Below are 24759 nucleotides of genomic sequence, written 5' to 3'. Positions count from 1 at the left end.
CCAGGACATAGTTGCAGGAGTTCCTCAGGGCAGTGTCCTAGGCCCAACCATCTTCAGCTGCTTCCACAATGACCTTCCCTCCAACATAAGGTCAGAAATGGGGATGTTCGTTGATGACTGCACAGTGTTCAGCACCATTCACAACTCCTCAGATAATGAAGCAGTCCATGCCCACATGCAACACTACCTGGGCGACGTTCAGACTTGGGCTGATAAGTGGCAGGTAACATTCGCGCCACAGAAGTGCCAGGCAATGACTATCTCCTACAAGCGAGAGTCTAACCACCTCCCCTTGACATTCAATAGCATTACCATTGCTGAATCCCCCACCATCAACACCCTGGGGGGTCATCATTGACCAGAAACTTAACTAGACCAACCACATAAATATTGTGGCAACAAGAGCAGGTCAGAGGCTAGATATTCTGCGGCGAGTGTCTCACCTCCCGACTCCCCAAAGCCTTTCCACCATCTACAAGGCACAAGTAAGGAGTGTGATGGAATACTCTCCACTTGCCTGAATGAGTGCAGCTCCAACAACACTCAAGAAGCTCGACACCATCCAAGACAAAGCAGGCCGCTTTTTGGCACCCCATCCACCACCTTAAACATTCACTCCCTCCACCACCGGCGTACCGTGGCTGCAGTGTGTACCATCTACAAGATTCACTGAAGCAACTCGCCAAGGTTTCTTCGGCAGCACCTCCCAAACCCGCGACCTCTTCCACCTAGAAGGACAAGGGCAGCAGGTGCATGGGAACACTGCCACCTCCAAGTCACACACCATCCTGACTTAGAAGTATATCGCCGATCCTTCATCGTCGCTGGGTCAAAATCCTGGAACTCCCTACCTAACAGAACTGTGGGTGTAACTTCACCACACAGACTGCAGTGGTTCAAGGCGGCGGCTCACCACCACCTTCTCAAAGGTAATTAGGAATGGGTAATAAATGCTGGCCTTGCCAGCGACGCCCACATCCCATAAACAAATTTTAAAAAAAGGATGGCCCAGAAATTCGGGTCCCAACGCGTGAGTACTCCGTCTGTACTCACGGAGTACTCATGCGTGGACCCGTTGGAAGTGCTGGAATCTTGCATGCACTACGCATGCGCGGGAAACCGGCACTTCCGATCCTCTGAACCAAGGGGTTCAGAGGTCGAACGCGTGCGCACGGGATTCTGCGCGTGCGCGTTGAACTTCCTTTTTTTTCAGGTTTTAACGTGCGGGTAAGTCTGTACATTTTAGAAATGTAAAAAGCAGCCGTAAGGACTTCATTTTCAAAGGTAAGTGGTCAATTATTTAAAATTAAAACATTTTTTCCACAGGTTTTTTACTTTTAAAGCAAGGTAAGTTTATTTTTAGCCCCGTTTTTTTATAAAATTATTTTTTTCAAAAATTTAAATTTTTGTTTAAAATAGTTATTTAATGTCATTTATAGTTTATTTACAAAGTGTGATGTTTTTAAAAAATTTATTTGAAGGTAAAGTACAGTTTTACAGCCTCAGCATTTATACGTTTTGACAGGTCAATCTGTCAAGACTTATGAATGGAGCATTCCCTGCTCCGATTGGCTGCCTGTTGCTCACGTGATCCCAGGGGACGCTTCGCACTAACTATGCCCCTGGGACACGCCAGCATAGCGCGCCGGCCTCTGGGACAGGCCTCGGAGAGGAATTCCACGCAGGCCAAGAAGTCAACTGCCGGCGCGCTAGGTAAGTGTAGGTCGGGGGCTTGCACCCCCGGGAAGCCCCCGACCTGAATTTTTGGGCCGATGTGATTGCACTAGAGAGGTGCAGAGTAGATTTACGAGGATGTTGCCTGGGCTGGGGAATTTTAGCTATGAGGAAATATTGGATAAGCTGGAGTTGTTTTCTTTGGAACAGAGGAGGCTGAGGGAGACCTAATTGAGGTGTATAAAATTATGAGGGGCCTAGATAGAGTGGATAGGAAGGACCTAATTCCCTTAGCAGAGGGGTCGATAACCAGGGGGGCATAGATTTAAAGTAATTGGTATGAGGTTTAGAGGGGATTTGAGTAGAATTTCTTTCACCCAGAGGGTGGTGGGGGTCTGGAACTCATTGCCTGAAAGGATGGTAGAGGCAGAGACCCTCATCACATTTAAAAAGTACTTGGGTATGCACTTGAAGTGCCGTAACCTTCAAGGGTAATGACCAAGCGCTGGAAAGCGGGATTAGGCTGGATAGCTCTTTGTCGGCTGGCACGGACAAGATGGGCCGAATGGCCTCCTTCTGTGCTGTAAATTTCTATGATTCTATGATGATCAATCTAATGTTTAAAGGTAACACAAGAGAAGAGTCTTTGTTGTTTTAACATTAAGATTGGTAAAGATTGTAACTACTGTAAACATACTGTTCGTTCTGAATACTGTTCATTAACTGCTTAATATGTCAAAAACACTTATCGTTGGTTGGCTAATTAACTACAATGTACGAAGTGTACTATCATTTGAAGGTAGGTATACTACTTTGGTCTACACTCTCCCGCTCTCCCAGATCCAGGACAAAGTATGGTACCGACAAAGCTCTTATGGGGTCAAATTGAGAAAAAAAAATGAAAAAATAAAATTCTTCCTCGCTCACCTCATCAATACCTTCTTGCTCATAAAATGTTCGAGACATAAGGATACAGGTCATGGTGTTGTCTTTTTTGGTAAACAGAATGAAATCCATACCTATTCTCATTGACCCGCTGCAAGAAAGAAACAAAAATGAGATCCGAAGGGGTAGCAGTTACAGTATTTGCTTTATATGATAAGATAGACTACCACTAGTTAATGGAATAGCTATAACTTATTTGTGCAGCGTATTGTTAGGTTGCTGGTCCACAAACTTAGTAAAATCTGCAGAAATTGAATGGCCTTCACTACGTTAGCAGTGACAAGGCAGATATGTCTGATGATTGGCAAATAAGTGGCAAACACAGCACAATACAGAAAATGTGATGTAATGCATTTTGGGAAGAATAAAGAATAGAAATATACCTTAAATGGCAAATTTCTCAATGCAGTTTCGTAGCACAAGACTCTAGGGGCTCGATTTTCATTGGGCCGTGAGGCAGGCTTTTAGGCGTGCGGAGGGTTAAAATCGCAAAACCTAGGGGTCGCGACCCCCGACCCCCCCCCCCCCCTTGCCTGGTTCCCACCTCCACGCCATTTTAACCTAGGTGTGTCTGATTGGCCCGAATCAATCACGCCTGCAACAGGCGGGACTGGTCTTTAGGGCCCTTAAATAGCACTGATTGGCCTTTATAATCCCATTTTAACAGGCCCTTGCCTGTTTAACCCTTTTCCCACGTAAAACGCATCTGGTGGGGATGACGCCTGTGAAACTTGGCGTGAACACTATTGGCTTGCTGACTATCAGCTGCAGGTCCAATATTAAAGAGGATATTTGATCAGTCATCATTTGCAGGTGGCAGGACTTTGTTGTCTCAGGTCTGGGGGAACTTTTCGAAGGCATAACCACAGCTGTGGAAGTTTGGAGCCTGACACCCATCTCCAGTGTGACCTCCTGCGAGACCCCTCACTCAGCGCTTCCTCAACTGAGGCACCTACCAGAAACATGGGAGGCCTTTTTTCCCTTCCCCTCTTGGCATTAGAGGACCTCCAGCCCCATTCGCGAAATGACACACGCCACAACTGCAGAAGTTGCCATCAGAATTTTTATGAAAAACACACAACTGATGGCATTCCCACAAAATACACAGCATTTCACCCAAGTGACTACCCTTCTGACCATTTGTGCTTTATTTTCCTCTTACACATGCTCCTACGTAGTGGTTCCCGTGACTTCAGCACATGTGGAGGCCCCTTGCTCACTTTCCTGCTGCTCCTGTCTTGACATCTTTGGCGGGCGTCCTCTGGGATGGCGAGCCTGTGAGGGCTCACCAGCAGTCTGCTGCTCCTGCGGCTGTGCAGGGGTTGAGACCTCTATCTCCGTTGGGTGTGTACTCTGGCGGGGCTCTGACCGAGGGCTCTGCAGTGGCATGGAAGTGTAAGCGCTTGGAGAGGAGCCCCCACTTCCTTGAGGTCTGCCACGAACCTCCCTCTCATAGGTCAGGTCCCCCTCAGTGCCTGCAAGTGGCTTGAGAGCAGCTTGCTGGACATCAGGGGGGCCATGGGGACCTGTATCTGCAATGGCAGTCCTACTCAGAAGGACTTCCATGAAGGTCTGGTTTCTCTGTTCAATAGATGCCCATCGCTCCTCAAGAGATGTCATTCTATTCTGATCACTCACCATGTTTTCCATACCCTAGCGACTAACCTCCTCCATGGCCATAGCCCTCCTCTCCTCTACCGTAGCCAGCCTTACCACGGAGGCAGCAATCATTTCCACGTAGGTAGCCATCCTTTCCGTGGTGATGCGTTCATGCGCCAATGACTCCACAAAGGCTCTGCTCATGTTCGCAATGGACTCCTCCATTCGCTCCACACTCGCAGCGACCCTAGAGACAAAACCTGCCAGAGACTCCTGCATCTGTGTATGGAGTTCCATCACCTCCAATCTTACAGATGGACCCAGAGGCAGAGGGTCGACATGCAGCTGAGCCGAGCTGGCAGAGTCCTGCGCCCTCCGACGAGGACTCTCCACTGCTGTCCCCGTTTCCACAATCTGCTGATGCTCACTTGTGAGCTGTGATACACCAGGTGACAACACTACTCTATGTCCCGAAGGTCCCACCGAGGTGTGTGTGTCTGCGCTGGTGCTGGGTGCGCTTATTTCTGATGACGCTCCGCCCTCAGAGGTTGCAGATTCCTCTGAGGAGTCCAGCTGCTCAGGCTCTTCCTCCTGTACCGTGGGGACGGGGGCTCTCGATTGTCCTGTGGGGGAGTCAAGGAAAAAGTTAGAGATGTGATGCCAAGGTTACATGCACATTGCATTTTGCAGATGAACATAAGTCCATATGACGTAGCTTCAGAATCATTATCAGCGACTCATGCAATGCCAATGAGAGAGATGGAAAACTATTCTGTCACCAGCTTGCGGGGATGCTCCTGCCTGCCCTTCCCCAACGTCCACATCTCGGTCAGCCCCGGCAATCTCCAGGACGCCTTCCTCCCAGGGGGTGAGCTGGGCTAATGAGGGCGGGCCTCCTCCTGTCCTGGCTTGCTCTCTCCTGTTGTGAGCTCTCTTTTCCTGCAATGAGGGAAGACGAGTGGAGGTTGAGTGAGAATGAAGGAGTGAGTGCAGAGATTGCATAGCATAGATACTTAGAAGGAGACAAAGATGGAGTGAGGTTGCAATACCAAGGGCCCTCCCTGTGTGTTGTCAGTTGTGTTCAAAGCATCAGAGTGAGAGGGAGTGTGAGGGCTGCATGGTGGCATAGTTCTGTGAATGTGAGCATAGAAAGGGGGAATGGGTAAGGGTGCATGGATGTGAGTGTCTAGTGGGATGTGCAGAAAGAGATTGCTAAAGCTGAGTGCTGGTGAGGAAAGGCAATGGGGATCAGATTGAGGGTGATGGAAACATCATACAGTACTTACTTTTCCAGTGCGAAGGTGGTCATGGAATCTTTTCCTGCACTGCAACCATGTTCTTCGTGTTAGCCCCAAGGAGTTGACTTGACCTGCCACCTCTAGCCACACAGGCTTGGTCTGGCTGGGAGGCCTCTTCCTCCCTGAAGAAGGGAAGAGAACCTCCCTGTGGGCCCTAGCACCATCCAAGTGAATAAAAGTAAAAGCTGAGGTAAAGATGGCCGAATTAACAGCAGTTTGAAAGATTAGGCCCCGCCCACACACGCCATGAAACGCCCATGATGCAGCGCGCTCCCCCCCGTAGGATTGGTTAACCTTCACGTCACTCAATGCTAATGAGCGGATTTCCCCCGTATGATTGGCCAACCGCTAATGAGCGGAATTTTGAACTTTCTTTACCTACTGTCCGAACAATTTTTGTCTGACCAAAAAGTAAATACGCCTAGGATACCCTCCTAATCATAACCTTTCTTTTGATATAACATATGTGTAGGTACGCTCTATAACTTTTGAGTGATGCCCAGACAGACAGACAGACACAGACAGACAGACACCACTTTTTTATATATATATATAGATATATTGAAGACAAGCAGTAGTGGGATGGCGGGTGGTGGGGGTGGCATGGGGAGGAGGAATCATTCTGAGTTCAGCCAACACAGCTTTGGAAGACCGCTTCCATTTTGCTCCCAGGAACCTCTGTCACCTGCCTTTGGCTTCCAGGTTCATCCTGTAAGCTTGTGCGTTTCCCGGCTCGGCCTTTGAACTAAGTATGTTTGCATTCCCCAGTTCCCAACTTGTGTTCCTTCCTGCCAACTCAGACAAATGCCAAGTTTAAAACTATTTTATTTGGGTCTCTACCCAACCAATTTAATCTCCTGAGGAAAGCTTCTGCAAATTTCTGCCTTTTCCTCTCCCAAAGATAAATCAGCAAAAACTCCAGGATGTTTATCCAACCTTACAACCTATTTATACAACCAATATTGTACATTCTAGACCAGATGCCTTATTTTATATGACACTTCCAGGTCCTAGCAGCTCAGAAACAATCATGTTCCAAAAGAGCAGAACAAAATTGTGAAAAAGTTGACACGGACTACATTTTCTTCACCCTAAAACTCAATCTCAAATAGCTGAACTATTTTATTCTGCAAGACTAAGGGCAAACTTGTCTCTGAAACTCACGACTTCAATCCATTTCCATACTGTCCAATGAGTCGGGAACCGGCGATCCTCTTTATAGATTTTCCTAAATGAATAATGTCAGCTGCTTCATCTGTGAAATGCAGAACAATTGTTATAATCCTATTTTCATATGTTTAATATCCTAAACAATAAACAGTTGGCATGTTGCTAGAGAACTCATTTCATTGTTATTTAATCACCTGTCATGCTAGACCAATAACAATCATAGTACTTTGTAGAATGATAGAGTTTCATGCTCTTCAAGGTGAATAATATACTGGAAAGTGAAACATTTTCTACTATTATGCCCAAAGTTAGCATCAAGCACTTCCAAAGTCACAGATAGAGACTAGAACTTTCCTTGCATTGCACAAACAATAGTACTGTTGTTCAGTGGTTGGCAAAATGCTGGAGTCCATTATTAAGGAAACAGTAACAGAGCATTTGGATAAACATAATTTAATAGGACAGAGTCAGCATGGTTTTATGAAGGGGAAGTCATGTTTGACAAATTTGCTCGAATTCTTTGAGGACGTAACATACAGGGTGGATAAAGGGGAACCAGTGGATGTAGTGTATTTGGACTTCCAAAAGGCATTTGACAAGGTTCCACACAAAAGATTACTGATCAAGATCAAAAAATCACAGGATTGGGGGTAATACACTGGCATGGGTGGAAGATTGGCTATCTAACAGAAAACAAAGAGTTGGGATAAATGGTTCGTTCTCGGGCTGGCAATCAGTAACTAGTGGTGTTCCGCAGGAGTCAGTGCTGGGACCCCAACTCTTTACAATCTATATTAACGATTTGGAGGAAGGGACCGAGTGCAACATATCCAAGTTTGCCGACGATACAAAGACGGGAGGGAAAGCAGTAAGGAGGACATAAAAAATCTGCAAAAGGACATAGACAGGCTAAGTGAGTGGGCAGAGATTTGGCAGATGGAATATAATATTGCAAAGTGTGAGGTTATGCACTTTGGCAGAAAAAATCAAAGAGCAAGTTATTATCTAAATGGAGAGAAACTGCAAAGTGCTACAGTAGAAAGGGATCTGGGGGTCCTGGTGCATGAAACACAAAAAGTTAGTATGCAGGTGCAGCAGGTGATCAGGAAGGCCAATGGAATCTTGACTTTTATTGCAAGGGGGATGAAGTATAAAAACAGGGAAGTCTTGCTGCAGTTATACAGGGTATTGGTGAGGCCACACCTGGAATACTGCGTGCAGTTTTGGTTTCCATATTTAAGAAAATATATACTCGCTCTCGAGGCGGTTCAGAGAAGGTTCACTCGGTTGATTCCGGAGATGAGGGGGTTGACGTATGAGGAAAGGTTGAGTAGGTTGGGCCTCTATTCATTGGAGTTCAGAAGAATGAGAGGCGATCTTATCGAAACATATAAGATTGTGAGGGGGCTTGATCGGGTGGATGCGGTGAGGATGTTTCCACTGATGGGTGAGACTAGAACTAGGGGGCATAATCTTAGAATAAGGGGCTGCCCTTTCAAAACTGAGATGAGGAGAAACTTCTTCACTCAGAGGGTAGTAAATCTATGGAATTTGCTACCCCAGAGAGCTGTGGAAGCTGCAACATTAAATAAATTTAAAACGGAGATAGACAGTTTCCTAGCAGATAAGGGAATTAGGGGTTACGGGGAGAGGGCAGGGAAGTGGACGTGAGCCTAGATTCGGAGCAGCCATGATCCTATTGAATGGCGGAGCAGGCCCGAGGGGCCGTATGGCCTACTCCTGCTCCTACTTCTTATGTTCTTATGTTCAGCATGGCAATCTTGATACTGTTGATGATAATGCATTCTACCTATTAATAGCAATAGCACAAAGAATCATTTAATGTTAGAAGTTTCTCCTCTTAACTTTCAAATGTAACTCCATTATTTAAAAGGGAGGAAGGGAGGGAGAAACTAGGTAACTACAGACTTACCAGTTTAACATTTGTTGTGGGGAAGTTAGTGGAATCTATCAGTGACAGTGACTAAGCACTTAGACAAGCATGAGCTAATCAATGAGAATCAGTATGGATTTTTGAAGGGTAGGCTATGACTAATCTAGTTGAATTTTTGTGAGGTCACTAGTATGATGGATAGTGGGGAGTGCCTATGGATGTTGTCTATACGGACTTTTAGAAGGCATTTGACAAGGTTCCACACAAGAAATTGTTAGCTCCAATTAAAGAGCACGGAATTGGAGGTAACCTTATGGTATGGATCGGCAGTTGGTTTGGAGGTAGGAGAGAGAGTGTAGAGATAAATGAAACGTTCTCTGATTGGCGGGATGTGACAAGTGGTGTTTCCCAGGGGTCTATTCTGGGGCCTCAGCTTTTCACCATATATATTGCTGACTTGGATGAAGGAAGAGAGTTGAACATCCAATTTTACAGATGACACTCTTAGAATCCACAGTTAAGTTTTGTAGATGGGAGCAGGAAGTTACAAAGGGACATAAACAGACTAAGTGAGTGGGAAAAACCATGGCAGATGGAGTTCAAGCTCACCACACACTTGGGAAGTTTGAGGTGATCCACTTTAGATCCGAGAGGAGCAATGGGACTTGGGTGTTCATGTACACAAATCACTAATCGCTAATGCACAGGTACAAAATGTAATCATAAAGGTTAATGGAATGTTAGCTTTATCTCAAGGGGGGTTGGAATACAAAAGTGAGGAAGTGATACTTCAGTTGTACAGAGCCTTGGCCAGACCCCATCAGGAGAACTGTGTTCAGTTTTTGGCACCATACCGAAGGAAAGATATATTGGCCTTGGAGGGAGTACTATATAGATTCACCAGAATGACACCAGGGGTTAAAGGGTTAAATTATTCAGACAGGTTGCATAAACTTGGTTTACATTCGCTTGAGTTTCAAGGGTTGAGGTATAATCTAATCAAGGTATTTTAAATGATAAGGGGTTCCCATAGGATAGATAAACTATTTTCTCTGGTGGGGGAATCCAGAACAAGGGGGCACAATCTTAAACTTAGAGCTAGGCTATTAGGAGTGATATCAAGAAGCACCCTTTCACACAAAGGATAATAGAAATCTGGTACTCTCTCCTCCAATAGGCTGTGGATGCTGAGTCAATTGAAATTTTCAAGACTCAAATTGATAGATTTTTGTTAACAAGGGATATGATCAAAGACAGGTAAATGGAGTGGAGGTACAGGTCAGCCATGATCTGATTGATTGGTGGAACAGGCTTCGGGTGTTGCCCGGTCTATGCTCCTAACTGTCAACTGTAAGAAGTTATTGCTAGGTTTTCAGGAGGAGACTGTAGTTTGCCAGGGTTCTGAGAAGAGGTTAAATAATATGCCCTTCTATTTTCTTATCACATACAGTACTCCTCCAACTTTTTAAGTTCCTCAATAACTGATTAGAAAAAAATGGAAGGATAGCCGTGACACAAAAATTAGGTATTTTCTCTAGTTTTGATTTAGTGTGGCTGTTCCTTTAAATTCGGTCAAAATACAAAAGTAGATTTTTTTTTTTAAATGATGGCAGTTCACGTGCCCAGTACCAAGCTTATTTCAATGGAACGTTGCAAGTTTTGGTGGTTACAGGCTGGAGGCAGGAATAATTCAAACTTAAACAATGCTGTGTGAGTAGTTGTGTTTGTATCTGACTGTCAATTCCTTTTTAAATTTGAGTGGGGAGATACCCAAAATTCAGAAATTCTCAGCAACTCGTTTCTGGGCCATGACAAGACCAAATCTGTCTAAATCAAGAGTGTTAAGTTTGAAAACCTCAGAGAATGAACTGGTCAGTTTGAAACTCCTGAAAGAGGAAAAAAAAACATTGCATTTCCAAGAAACAGTTTACATTTATCAGGCTCCCACAGTGGAAGAAATTCAAGGGAAAGAGATGCTGTATCATTTAACAGTCATTTACAAAGGGTTATCTTAGTCCTTAGCGTTGCAATCTTATTATTTTGTTCATTCGAGGAATTAAATGGAATAAATTACTGTAATTATAATTATATTTTGTGTTACTCGTTTCCTGGTTTCATCTTTTGTAAAATAATTTCTTTTGATATTTTAAGCCTAAATCAAAATCTGATCTGAAGCGCTACTGCTTTTGAAGATTAGAGTAGGATCTTATGAAGGCATATATTAAGTCCAGTAACCAAAAGCAATTACAGAAGAGAGCTAGCTATTTGTTTCCTTGGCAAGCTACTGAAAGCTTATCTGGCTCTCAAGGCAAAGATAAACACTCTCAAAGGTATGGGGAGTTGGGGCTCACCTATGAGAGCGATCTAACATACGTGAGCCAAAATAATCTAGAGCAAGGAGGTTAGGTAAGGCCCAAAGACACAACGGCCTGTTTTCTCCATAACTAATGACACACTATTACTTTGAAACATATCATTTCTGATTGTGATTTCATTAATAGTTAATTAATTACAGAAAAAGACAATGGCCAGAAATTCGGGTCTCCACGGGTGAGTACACACAGGGTACTCAGCCGTAGGCCCAACGGAAGTGCCGGTTTCGTGCATGCATTGCGCATGTGCGGGAAACCGGAACTTCCGTTCCCTTAAAGGAAGGGGTTCAGAGGTCGAACATGTACACCGGAGAGGCAGCGCGTGCGCATGGAACTTACCCTCCCGGAGAAACCTGCAAAAAAAACGTAAGTCTCCAGGAGTTACACATGTAAAAGGCAGGCGCAAGGCCTGCTTTTAACAAGGTAAGTGGTGAATTAATTAAAATTAAAACATTTTTTCCCACAGGTTTATTATTTTTAAATACTTTAAAGAAAGGTAAGTTTATTTTTAGCCCAGTTAGAAAATGTAATTAACTTTTTCAAAAATGTAAATTATTGTTTAAAATAGTTATTTTATGTAATTTATAGTTATTTTAAAAATGTGATTTAAAAAAAAAATTAATTGACGTTTTAGTGATGTTTTGGGGCTTATAGTATTTATAGTTTCGACAGCTCTTCCTGTCAATTTTATGAATGGGCATTTCCCTGCTACCATTGGCTCTCCATGGCCCAAGTGATCCCAGGGGATGCATCGAACTAACTGCGCCCCTGGGATTCGCAAGCACTGCGCGCCAGCAGTTGGAGCAGGCCCAGGATCGGGATCCCACGCGGGCCCACAGCTCAACGGCCGGCGCGCTGGGTAAGTGTAGGTCGGAGGCTTGCACCCGTGGGAAGCCTCCGACCCAAATTTCTGGGCCATTATGTTTTTTGTTAAGTGGAATTCTACCTTATGGGCTCGATTTTCATTGGGCCGTTGAGGCGGGATTGGAGGCGTGTGGGGGGTTAAAATTGCAAAAACTGGCAGGCGGGCCCAACCCCGCCTCCAAGCAATTTTCATTAAATCGTGTCTACTTGTCCCATCTCCGTCCCGCCTCCAAGAGGCGGGAGAGGCTGTTAAGGCCCTTAACAAGCACTAAATTGCCTTTATAATGCCAGTTTGATTTTAACCCTTTTCCCCCCACGTGAAGCACGCCTGTTCTTAAACACGATGGTGAAACCTGGCGGGAGCACAATTGGATTGCTGACTATTAGCTGCAGCTCCACCATTAAATAGGATATTTGATCAACCATCATTTGCAGGTGACAGGACTTTGTTGTCTCAGGTCTGGGGGAACTTTTAGAAGGCATAACCACAGCTGTGGAAGTTTGGAGCCTGATACCCATCTCCAGTGTGACCTCCTGGGAAACCCCTCTCGCCGCCTTGACTGAGCGCTTCCTCAACTGAGGCATATACCAGAAGCATGGGAGGCATTTATTTCCTTCCCTTCTGGACATCAGATGAGGACGAAGACCAGCTGCGGCAGCAGCAGAACCAGGAACAGCAGCAGCACCAACAGCAGCAGCACCAACAGGAGCGCCAAGCTGCTGCTCACCCACCTGAAGCTGCACAGGCCAGAAGGGGCCAGCGCATGGAAGCCCATCGGCGCAGGAGATACCCCCCAAACAGGGTCTACAGACACAGGGTCAGCTACCTCAACATGTCTGAGCAGCAGTGCCAAAGGCAGCTCCGACTTTCGCGAGAGGTAGTGGGTGACATCTGCGCAATGCTGCAACAAGACCTGGAGCCCAGAGGACCAGGTGGACAACCCTTACCAGTGGCCGTCAAAGTCACCACCGCACTCAACTTTTTTGCCTCAGGCTCATTCCAGGGATCAGCAGCAGACATCAGCGGCATCTCCCAGGCGGCCGCACACACTTGCATCACGCAGGTAACCAATGCCCTCTTTGCCATCGCGCACAATCACATCCATTTCACCAAGGATCAAGCAAGTGTCACGGCGCGTGCGGTTGGATTAGCTAATCTGGCAGGCTTTCCAAGGGTGCAGGGTGTAGTTGACTGCACACATGTGGCCCTTAAGGCACCCCATCGCAATCCAGGTATTTGTGTCAACTGCAAGGGCTTCCACTCCGTTAACATTCAGCTCACGTGTGACCACAAGAAGGAAATTTTGCATGTTTGTGCCAAGTACCCTGGCAGTTGCCATGACTCCTTCATACTGCGCCAGTCTAGTGTGCCTTCCGCTATTCAATCCGCCAGACCAACTTAACGGATGGCTACTTGGAGACAAGGGCTATCCCCTGAAGACGTGGCTAATTACGCCGTTGAGGAGCCCATCCAACGAAGCCAAGGAGAGCTACAACTCCAGCTACATGTCCACCAGAGCCATAATGGAGCAAACCATCGGTTTGCTGAAGGTGCGCTTCAGATGCCTGGATAGATCAGGTGGAGCCCTGCAGTACTCAGCAGCCAGGGTCTCCAGAATCGTCGTGGTTTGCTGTGCACTTCACAACATGGCACAGCGTCGTGGCTTGCAGATTCCTGAGGACCAAGTGGTTCGTCACATATCCTCCTCAGATGAATGGGAGGAGGGAGGAGAGCGAAAACGAATATCTTGCAGAGGCCCATCAACCAGCGGCAGCAGAACGCGAGAACATTGCTGCCTGGGGTGCAAGGAACGCACTCATCTTGGCCAGATTTGCTTAGCCTAGCCAATCAAGCACTTTTACCTCGCAGCTTCTTACCTGAGCATCGACAATGGCCAAGAACCAACAGATTCCTAGCAATTTGACCACCATACTGACAATTGCAAGTAATCCTAAGCCCTCAATGTGGAAGTCCCATTCGCGAAATGACACACGCCACAACTGCAGCAGCAGCCATCAGATTTTTTATTTACAGTAATTATCTGATGGCTTTTTAACATAAAACATTAAATTTCACCCAAGTGACTACCCTTGTGACTATTTGTGCAGTATCTTTCTCTTACGCGTGCTCCTACGTGGTGCTTCCCCTGTGGCTTCAGCAGATGTGGAGGCCCCTTGCTCACTTTCTTGCTGCTCCTGTCTTGACACCTTTGGCGGGCGTCCTCTGGGGTTGCGAACCTGTGAGGGCTCGCCAACAGTCTGCTGCTCCTACGGCTGTGCAGGGGTTGAGACGCCGATCTCAGTTGGGTGTGGACTCTGGTGGGTCTCTGACCGAGGGCTCTGCAGTGGCATGGAAGTGTGAGCGCTTGGAGAGGAGTCCCCACTTCCTTGATGTCTGCCACCAACTTCCCTCACATGGGTCAGGTCCCCCTCAGCGCTTGCAAGTGGCTGAGAGCACCTTGCTGCACATCAGGGGGGTCTTGGTGACCTGTATCTGCACTGGTAATCCTACTCAGAAGGACTTCCATGAAGTTCTGGTTTCTCTGTTCAATAGATGGCGATCGCTCCTCCAGAGATGTCATTCTATTCAGAACACTCACCATGTTTTCTGCACTCTGGCGACTTATCACCACCATGGAGGTTGCCATCCTTTCCATGGTGATGCGTTCATGCGCCAATGACTCCACAAATGCTCTGCTCGTGTTCGCAATGGACTCCTCCATTCGCTCCACACTCGCAGCAACCCTGGTGACAAAACCTGCCAGAGACTCCTGCATCTGTTCCTGGAGTTCCAGCACCGCTGATCTTGTGGATGGACCCAGAGGCAGAGGGTCGACATGCAGCTGAGCCGAGCTGGCAGAGTCCTGCGCCCTCCGACGAGGACTCTCCACTGCTGTCCCTGTCTCCACCATCTGCTGATGCTCACTTGTGAGCTGTGATACACCAGGTGACAACACTATACTCTATCTCGCGAAGGTCCCACCGAGGTGTGAGTGTCTGCGCTGGTGCTGGGTGCGGTGAATTCTGCTGACGCTGCGCCCTCAGAGGTTGCAGCTTCCTCTGAGGAGTCTGGATGCTCAGGCTCTTCCTCCTGGCTAGTGGGGATGGGCGCTGTCGATGGTCCTGTGGGGGAGTAAAGGAGTCAGAAATGTGAGGCCAAGGTTACATGCACCTTGCATATTGCAGATGACCATAAGTCCATCTGTTATAGCTTCAGAATCATTATCAGCCACTCATGCAATATCATTGAAAAGAGATGCCAAACTATTCTGTCACCAGCTTGCTGTGATGCGCCCGTATGTCCGTCCCCCACTTGGGAACCTTCCTCCACTCCCACGATCTCCAGGACCGCCTCCTCCCAGGTGGTGAGCTGGGCTACTGAGGGTGGCCCTCATCCTGTCCTCGCTCTTTCCCTCTTATTGTGAGCTCTCTTTTCCTGCAATGTGGGAGACAAGTGGAATTTGAGTGAAAATGAAGGAGTGAGTGTAGAGAATCCATAGCATAGATGCTTAGAAGGAGACAAAGATGGAGTGAGGTGGCAAGACCAAGGGCCCTCCCTGTGTGTTGTAAGTTGTAATTGCATCACAGTGATAGGGAGTGTGAGAGCTGCATAGTCGAATAGTTAGGTGAATGTGACCATAGAGAGGGAATGGGTAAGGGTGCATGGATGTCAGTGTCAAGTGGGATGTGGAGGAAGAGAATGCTAAAGCTGAGTGCTGGTGAGGAGAGGCAATGGGGATCAGATTGAGGGTGATGGGAAATTCATACTCACTTTTCCAGTGCGCAGAAGGTCATGAAACCTCTTCCTGCACTGAAGCCAGGTTCTGCGGGTTATTGACAGAGTTTACCTCCTCTGCCACCCACCTGGATCCACACAGCCTTGGTTTGCTGGGGAGGCTTCTTGCTCCCTGGAGAAGGGAAGAGCACCTCTTTATTTGCTCTTGCTCCCTATACTAAAGCCTGCAGGGCAATGTCATCAAAGCAGGGTGCAGACCTAGGTCTCTGGCTGGCCATTCTTCCTGCAGGTGCCTCTAACATGCAAGGCCAAAAGCTTGGCAGTCTGCAGAAGAAGCAAGGCTTGTTGCAGACCTTAAATGCAGCAGCAATGATGACATCATCGGAGGCGACTTTCAGACTGGAAAAACTCATTGGCCATGGGTTCCCACACGTTGGAACTCAATTGGCCAATTAAGTTAAAATGGCATCATTTTCGCACATCGATTTAGAATCGGGTGGATAACACGAAATGTGGATTACACGACCCCAGCCCGCCCCAGTATCAAAATCCAGCCCCATGTGTTTTATTTCCCAACCACGTTATTCTTTTTTGTCTTTCATTTTAACTGACATTAGTAAGTACTCTTCTACGTGGCATTTTACTTTACTTTTTGTGAAATGTTATATTTATGTTTGATGAGAAACAAAAGATGTTTCTACAGTAATTTAAAAATAAATTCTACAAAAATTAGATCCATAAAGTATTCGGTTAAGACAAATAGAAGAACTATTGAAAGTATCCTACTAATGAAATATCTTGCCACTGTCAGACAGTTCCAAGTAAACTGGTCCTAGGTTTGAAACCAAACTACAAGAAACAATGAAGTATTTTGGAAGTTCGCCGACCTGATTTAACAATTCCCACTATGTGCACATTTTGTATGTTAACCTAGAGGAGTCAGTCTAGACCTTTTGGTTCACTGGTCCAGGACTAGCATACATGGATAAATACTAATGCTGATTTCAAAGTCACTTGTGTAGATAACGAGAATTTTACTATTGTAACATCATCAGTTAGAATTTCAAGCTCATGCAATTGTTGTTTTGTTGCATGCATCTTCATTTAATTAGTTATTTTTTATAGCCCTTCTTATCCTTTCAGTTACCAGCTTCATCTCTTTTCTTCTTTTTGTTATTCCACGAGTGCTGCTTCTCCACTTCCATTTCTCTATTCCTTTCCCAAACCCTACTTAACTTAGCAAATGGAATCCCCAATTTCTGAGAATCGTTATCAAGTCAGGATAGACAACTTTAAAAAGGCTGATGTTTAAATTTTGAGGGGTGTACTGAGGGGAGTACTAAGTATCAATGTTAAGACAGTTTTCCCAAGGCCTAGGTTTGTCTGAAATTTGTTAATGCTTTTGTGCTGCACATGGTTTAAAAAAAACCTACGGCGTGAATTTCCTCAGGGCTACTCCCGATTAGTCACTGTGACTTCAGCAGAAGATTGGTGGAAACCTGGTTTACATGGTGCATCCAGGGTTTCCACAGATCTTCCGCCGAAGCTATGGCGGTCAATCGGGAAAAACCCCCAAGGAAATTTCCAACGCTACAGATAGCACTGAGATAGTTATTCTAAATGTACTTACTCGGATCCATGCCAATACCATCATCCAGAAAACACAGCATAAGCCCCCCTTTCAATTCTTCATTAATCTCTGAAACAAGAATTATCAAAATGGTATCAATTTTTTGGCTTCCACATTTTCCTGAGATGAAAATTAGTTGAAAAAGAAATCTGAATAAATAAAGTTAGAATGAAATTTAAAACTGTTTATAACTGACTTGAATGCAGAATGCTAGCGAACACAACTTTGATATAACAGCATGAATCTTATATTGTGAGTTTATGACTTGTGAAATCTGAAACTGTTATTTTCATATTTTTTAAAATTATACATATATACACACACACACGTATATATTTCCTGTTGGTTATCATTCAAGCTCACTGATTACATCATCAGCAACAGCATCGTGATCTTACAGCATGGACCACTGCTCATCACCAACTGTGTAATTTTTAATGACTAAAAAGAGATGATGAGATAGTCATGAATAAATGGGAGACAAGATGCAGATCCACCTGAATTTGTTTTAAACTTTAAAATGTTTTCCATTTTTTGGTGGTGCTTTTCACAGGTTTTTTTGATACTATGCCCCAAACCCATATTTACCAGTCCAAGACAGTTCATTCCAGGTGACTTTGCTAACAAAGCACTAATGTACATTTGCCCATTTTATACTACACTGTTGGTGTTGAGTGGCCAAGAGGATGTTGCACCATCACGTGCAGTTAAAAAACAATGGCCTAGAAATTAGGTTTGCCTCCGCCAGGGCTTTTGCGCCCGAAATTTTGCGCCCGCGATAATTGCCGCTGCGCCCGCCAAAAATTCAGCTGCCCCGCGCCCAGACGGCTGCGGGCGCTAATGGAGGGTTTCAGCGCCTCACTATGGGCGCTGAATGCAGGTTTGCAGCGCTAATCCCCCGCTGCGGCACCCGATGCGGTGCGGCAGGCTGGGGTACTGCAGGCCTCCTCCTTCTGTTAAGGAGGAGCTGCCTGCAGCCGACCGCTGACCGGTCGATTCGCCCGACAACTCGGAGAAGTGCCGGGCTCGCGGGCCACACACATCAGTGCCGCGGGGGGGTGGTGGAGGAGTCCAGGGAGGGAGGTGCGGGCAGGCGGCCGCCGGGAAAGCGGCCGGCCGCCGCTCCACCTTAATGCGCCGGCGCTACGTGCTGCAACATCCCGTTGAACAATCGTTGGTTGCGGCTGCCACGGGCGAGGCGGCCACAACTGAATTTGGGCGTCCGGCCGCGTTACCACGGCAACCGGGACACTGCGCACACCGATGACGTCATCGGTGCCGGCGCAGCGCTACCGGCTAACGCCGATGGTAGGGCCCAACGCAATTTCGATCGCGGCTATAATTCCGGCGCAAGGCCCTCTAACGCCTCTAATTGGGCGCTAACCCCACCGAATTTCTAGGCCAATATAACCTGTGTAATACATGAATTAAACCCTTCCAAGAGCTTTGGGCTTAGAGGTAGGTTACTATGTTACAAAGAGATGTACAAATTGGAGCTTACGCCTGTCCTAAGATGGTACAGTGTCAAAAATAAGTGTTTTACAGTTTGACCATCTGAGCCTGATTGGCTGGCTGGCCTAGAGATTGAGTGGTGTGGTTAATGTAGCTAATGTGAGTTCTAACTTGTTGGTAAACAATCCACTGACAACTGGCAGGGCTTTCACATTGAATGCAATTCCGTTTTCAGAAAAGGTAAAGTAAATTAAAGTCAGCAAAAGTAAACCAAAATTTAATGCCATTTTCAGACAGGTGGTGCTTGTGTTTTCCCTCAAAATGGTTGGGCTGATTGGTGTGATGCTTACGATGGCTACCCATGTATGGTCACTTTAATTGTGAACATGTGCTTCCCTATCCATTTCTACTCAATGCTACTGTTTGATATTGTATTTTCTTCCCATTGATTTGGATAAGGCAGGCATGCAAAACTCACCGAACACTTGCTTATAGACTACAGGGAAGAAATTGGTAATTGTCGCTCCTGTTTTGGGGTGAAAAATTTGCATCGGGGTGATCAATATTGGGTCACAATTTCTCACACCTGATCTCCCCCAAGAAATAGACCCCGGTGTTAAGCATCTTAAATATGCAAATCAGGGTTCTAATGCCCGTTTTCGGACACCGCTCCAAATTAGTCATCAATTGGGCTCCACAGAAATACTGCGGGCCCCGACCATCGAGCTGCATAGGGATGCCGGATCGGTGTCCACAGCCCATCAGTTTTATGGAGAGGAGACCGAATTTTGAGTGAGTCTCAGGCCTGTGCCATCGGGTGCACGTTCCATGTGCAATGCCCATTTCGCACCAGTTTCAGGCGCTACACGAATTTCTCACCCTATGTGTTTATTATTTTAATACCAGATTCTGCATAACTTCCAAGTTAAAGCGGCATTGTACACATCACATACACATCATGCTGCACAAATCCAGCTTCAGCTAAGTTGTGCTTTCATCTGCCATACAGATAGCTCTGTTCTATCAGCTTCAGAGAATCTAACACACAGGACCTAAGAGCACAGTAACTATATGTGAAGGAGTAAATTGCTGAGGCCCTAAAACATATTTAGTTTAGGGCTCTATTGAGTGTGGAGTTTTGTCATTTTTAAAAAGGGAGACAGAGATAATTGCAGGGCAGCTAGTTTAATGTCTGTGGTAGGGAAAAAATTAGAGCCTCTAATTAAGAGGGGATAGAAAACTAGATTAAAATTGGTGAGAAGGGAGAAAACGGGGAGTCAGAGTAAAGCGCAGTTTTTCCAGAGTGGTTGGAAGTGGGTAGTGGTGTCCCACAGGGTATAGTTTTGGGGCCACTTCTGTTCACTATGTATATCAGTGATTTGGATATAGGCCTCGTAGAGGGAATAGTGTCAAAATTTGCAGATGATTCCAAAATAGGAGCTATAGTTAATTACATAGAATTACATGGAAGCTGCAAAAGGATATCAATAAGATGGTAGAATGGGCTAAAAAAGTGGCAGATAGAATTCAATGTCACTAATTGTGAGGTGATACATTTTGGTAAAAAAATTAACAGCAATAATTATATTCCAAATGGAAGTAGTCTCCATGCCATGGAAGACCAAAGGCATTTGGGGGGCACAGGTTCACAGGATATTAAGGACAGCAGCTTAGCTTCATAAGGCCGTAAACAAAAAGCTAATGGAATGGTATTATACAAGAAGTACAGAATATAAAAGCCAAAATATAACAATGAGCCTATATAAAACCTTAATAAAGACCTCAGTTAGAGGACTGAGGTAATTCTGAGGAGAATCCAAGAATAGGAATAGTTCAATCAAGTAATTCATTTTCTGTTTTATCTAATAGAATTAGCAAAGTCATGTCACAAGTACCTAATCTAACAGAAGGGCACTGATTTCACCAGTGAATTGTTCATACAAATTTCACTACCTAACTCTATTACTGCATTTTTGATATTACGACTCACCGGTATAAATGTTCAATAGCATTGCTTTGGCATCTCTGCAAATACACAACAATGTTTTATTATATTTTTCAATTTTTCTTTAAAAAGCAGCCGACGGTAATAATCAAACAGAAGATTGCTTTCAATCATAAAACATTATAGAAATGGATAAGAACATAAGACAGCGCAGCCAAGAAAAGACCATTAGGTCCCTAAAGTCTATGGGGATGAAATTGGTCTTTGCCCGTAGCGCAAAACGGGCTCATAGTGAGTAGCAGCCCATTATACATCACGCCCAATTTTCTCTTCAATTGTGGAATTAAAAAAATCGGGCGGGGTGTAAAACAGGCTGCTGATTCACCATGAGCCTGTTTTATGCTACTGCTGGGAGACCAATTTCGCCCCCTATGTAATGTGTCCATAACATTTAACTTCCTCAAGAAAGTTTCTCTGTCAGCCTCCAATATAAACCAAGCAAAACTCCAATATACCTATCCATCTAAAATGCTAATCATCGTGATAATGGGATAAATTATGCCAAGCAAGATTTTGAAGATTATCTGCTTTACATGACTGTCAATTCAATTTTATAAAGAAATACTGCAAGCCACTAAATTTTAAAACTTTTAATTATTCCAGTTTACTACCAGCTGCATTTCCATCAAGTTCCATTCGGAGGTGCCAACGAGCTGGTAGAAGTAGCTATTCTCAGTCGAATTACCGTCACCCACCTCATCTTTCTACTAGACACTCTCCAGCCGTCTGGTCTTAATACTGACCTCACAACTTCAGACTAACCACAGCTACCATTTTCTCTCAGTAAAAATACAGTAGGTGTTGCTAATGTACGATGGGTGTGTCGGGGATGGGGGAGCGAGTGGGTTGGTACTTGGGGAAGGGGAGCCCCCATCAGTATATTGCCGGTGGGGTGATCTGCATCTCTGTGTTGACCTGCCTTTTTTCTTCCACCAAACAGCAGGGCCACTGGAACCTGCTCCACTTTTCAGGTTTTCATGCATCCCTCTCCAACTTAGTAATCCTGCTTTAACTATTCACACATTCTCTGGCTCTCGTAGATGTCTTTTATTTCTCTGATTTCTCTCATAATTTTCCTCCTTTTGTCTTATGCTATTATCACTTCTGTCTTTTAACCATCTCCCATCCACCACCTAATCACTTTACAGCTCATTCTTTTTCTTTACTTGCATGTGTCCCCCTTCCCATAAAAGGTGTTCATCTGTAATATCTTCCAGTTTTAAGAAGAGTTATGCCTGAAATGTCAGCATTTTCCTTTCTTTACAGATGCTGCCTGACTTGTCAAGTGTTACCAGCATTTTGTTTTAAATTTCCAGCAATTGCAGTATTTAATTTTTCCACTAGCTGTCAGTATTACAGCTCAGATTTTAAACAATTGTATTACTCATCCAATTTATTTTCTGTATTCTTTACAGCATTTGGTATGCTATAATTTTGAAAGTATAAAAATAGCTTCAAAATAATTACAAGAACCCAAAATGCCTAGGGGTAAGAATTGGGTAGCGCCCCGAAAAAGTTAGCGCTCCCGCGGCCAGTTTTCCCAGGTAGCGCCCCGAGAGGGAGATGGGGCGCTACTGGAAATGCCCCGTGTCCCTCTAGGGGCGCTGTGAGCCAATATCGCGGCGCTACGTGCCACGAGTTACGGCATGTCGCGCTGCGGTGCTGCAGGCCTTCCTCCCCTTATTAAAGGGGAGGGGATTGTGCAGTGCAACCCGGGGCCCAGCTGGGCCACCAGGGATCGGGAGTGCCGGGCTCATGGAGAGCAGCCGGCACCCCGCGGGGGGGGGGTGGCTTCACAGGGGCCAGGGACAGCAACGGGGGCAGGTGCTGGCAGGTGGCCAGCAATAAAAATGGCCGCCCGCCACCTCCCCTTTAACTAGCGCCGGCCCGGCCGCAGGTAGGCCCCACCCCCCCGACCCCGGCGGACATAGCGTCCGGCGGTAAGTCGGGGGGCGCCACCTAATATTACAGCCGAGGCGTTCGCGGGAGGCGTTAACGGCGCCTCGCCCAGGCGCTAGTTGATTTGCACCCTGTTAAGCGCCCTCTTAGGGCGCTAACGGGAGGTGTAAATCAACCGAATTTAGCCCCCCCAAGGTCTACAATTTACCATACCATGCATAGAAATGCAGCTCATTGTTCTGCTGCCATTTTGACTAACATAACTGGAATGAAGAAAGAAGGTCATATTTTCAGATCGATATAACCAGTATACATCTTAACTGCTTACAAGTGGGATTAACTGCACATATGCCTGTAATGCAACCTCTTCTGCTTTTTACAAATATAAAAGGATAGCATGTGGTAAAATAGTTGCTTCCTGTACATGTGATAGTGTTTCTCAACAGCTACAGGATACCTATCCAGCAACTCAGAATACGTTTGTATTTTCTTTTAAATGTGAGCAGGAAATGACCTCACTACTAGTACACCAAGAATAAATGATCCCATTTAGCACCTTGAAATTATTTCATTGAATTCTTAATAATATTGACCAATGTTACAAAGAATTCCAGACAGTTGCACAAACAGAATATAAACAACCCAGTGCTATCATGTGGGAGACAGGCAAACCCTCCTTGGGCGAGGGTTTTTTCCTGAGTGCCTTCGATGGTTGGGTGCAGCCAGTGGCAAATTTAAATGGCTGCTGTCACTGGCATTTGAGTCAAGTCTGCCACCTTGGGTCCAGGTGCAAGAAAAATTAAAGACTATGGTTGAGAGATTCCTTGGGTTGTGAGCCCAGCAGTTACTTCAGGGTTGCACCAATGGTGCCCTCCAGCACTGACCCATGCCTGCCCACCCATGGGGTTGCCTAGCCTCCCCAACACCTGATCCCAGCCATTATCTCTCAGTCCCTTAGCAACGGCTGCTTGCCTGGCCTCAACCGTACCGGTGGGGCCACATGGACCCTTGTGAAGGCCAGTATACTTCCAGTCACTCAGCATACCAGCTGCCACTACAATGCCAGGTCCTAACTGAGCAGGTTATGGTGACCCTGCCCCCACCCATCATTTTCCTCAAAAGGAGCGGGTGGAAGTTCAGCCCCTTACAAGACATTGAGAAAACTCCCAGAAACAGCCGAGACGTGGCACTTTCCTGGTATTCCGCTGGTCTCCCACAAGAGTTATGGCTAAAGACCAGGAGAATCCCACGGAATTTCAGGGCCTGTAATCTCTGGGTTTTGGGTGTGACAATGGTAATGAAATCCTCTGAGTTTATAATAACTGCAAGATTTCAAAATCATATCTGAAATCAAAAGATAAATTTGCATTTGACTATCACTAGGGATACCACAAAAGTTACGGTTCAAAAATCGCAAACTTTACTCCTTTGTCCAATAAAATAATTCATATTATTTACTATTAAATTAATTATCTTATCTCTTTTTATTGATTACAACAAAGAACTAAAATAAACACAAGGAACTATGGTTTTCTTCAGCTAACAAACATTTCAGCTGCACTTTTTAAAAAACAATTTAAAGCATAACATTTGACTATTCATCTTACTAGTCACTTACTAGTAATATTTATTACTGTACCTTGCATTATCCACCAATTCTGCCAACGCTCCGAAGAGGAATTCATGTGTGGTTCTATAAATTAAAAAAAACATCGCATCTGTGTTTTTCTTTTTCTTGGTCAAAAATGTAAATAAATATAAATTGTTCAGTCATACTTACGAATTTGCGTGAAGATAGTCGCAGGTAAGCTGAGCTCTGGATAACTCATAGTACTTGTCTGCCATTTTTATCCTCACTTTCTCCTCCTTTCACTATACCTTTCCAAGTTATGGCAACAGCTAAAGTTGAAGTACTCCAAACTCCTACCAGCTCTATTCTGTAATCAGATCAGGAACTTGAGGTCAAAAATAAACAAAAAGGAGATCCAAAATAAGCTTACAGATTTTTTTTCAATTTAAACCAGAGACAAAAATGCCAAGTGCACAATCCAATTCAGCTTTCTGCCAAGATCCCCAGCATTGCCTGTGTCCAGTAAATTCAGTTCACTCAATTTGACATTAAGAAATGGTTGAGCGTACTGGATGCAGTGAAGGCTATGAGTCCTAACAACATCCTGGCTGCAATGAAGAAGACACGTGCACCAGAACTAGGAGCTCCTCC

The 24759-nt window shown here is 45.4% G+C and overlaps 1 protein-coding gene across 1 annotated transcript in view; it reads right to left on the bottom strand.

Moving 5' to 3' along the window:
- Positions 1–24470, bottom strand: part of LOC147107673 (ATPase MORC2-like) — a 62834-nt gene extending 38364 nt beyond the window's left edge. Inside the window, exons 1-6 of the mRNA XM_086006069.1 lie at positions 24319–24470; positions 24178–24231; positions 20625–20659; positions 17183–17251; positions 6681–6771; positions 2602–2710 (exon numbers count right to left, since the gene is read on the bottom strand). Of these exons, the coding sequence (XP_085862195.1) occupies positions 2602–2710; positions 6681–6771; positions 17183–17251; positions 20625–20659; positions 24178–24231; positions 24319–24383 (423 nt within the window). The 5' untranslated portion in view covers positions 24384–24470. The remainder of the gene's footprint in view (positions 1–2601; positions 2711–6680; positions 6772–17182; positions 17252–20624; positions 20660–24177; positions 24232–24318) is intronic.
- Positions 24471–24759: the final 289 nt, after the last annotated feature.

This window comes from Somniosus microcephalus, chromosome 14 (assembly GCF_052327205.1).
Source record: "Somniosus microcephalus isolate GS21.2 chromosome 14, FLI_Smic_1.0, whole genome shotgun sequence".
In the NCBI taxonomy this organism is placed as follows: domain Eukaryota; kingdom Metazoa; phylum Chordata; class Chondrichthyes; order Squaliformes; family Somniosidae; genus Somniosus; species Somniosus microcephalus.
This window is presented reverse-complemented; position numbering and strand designations above follow the sequence as displayed.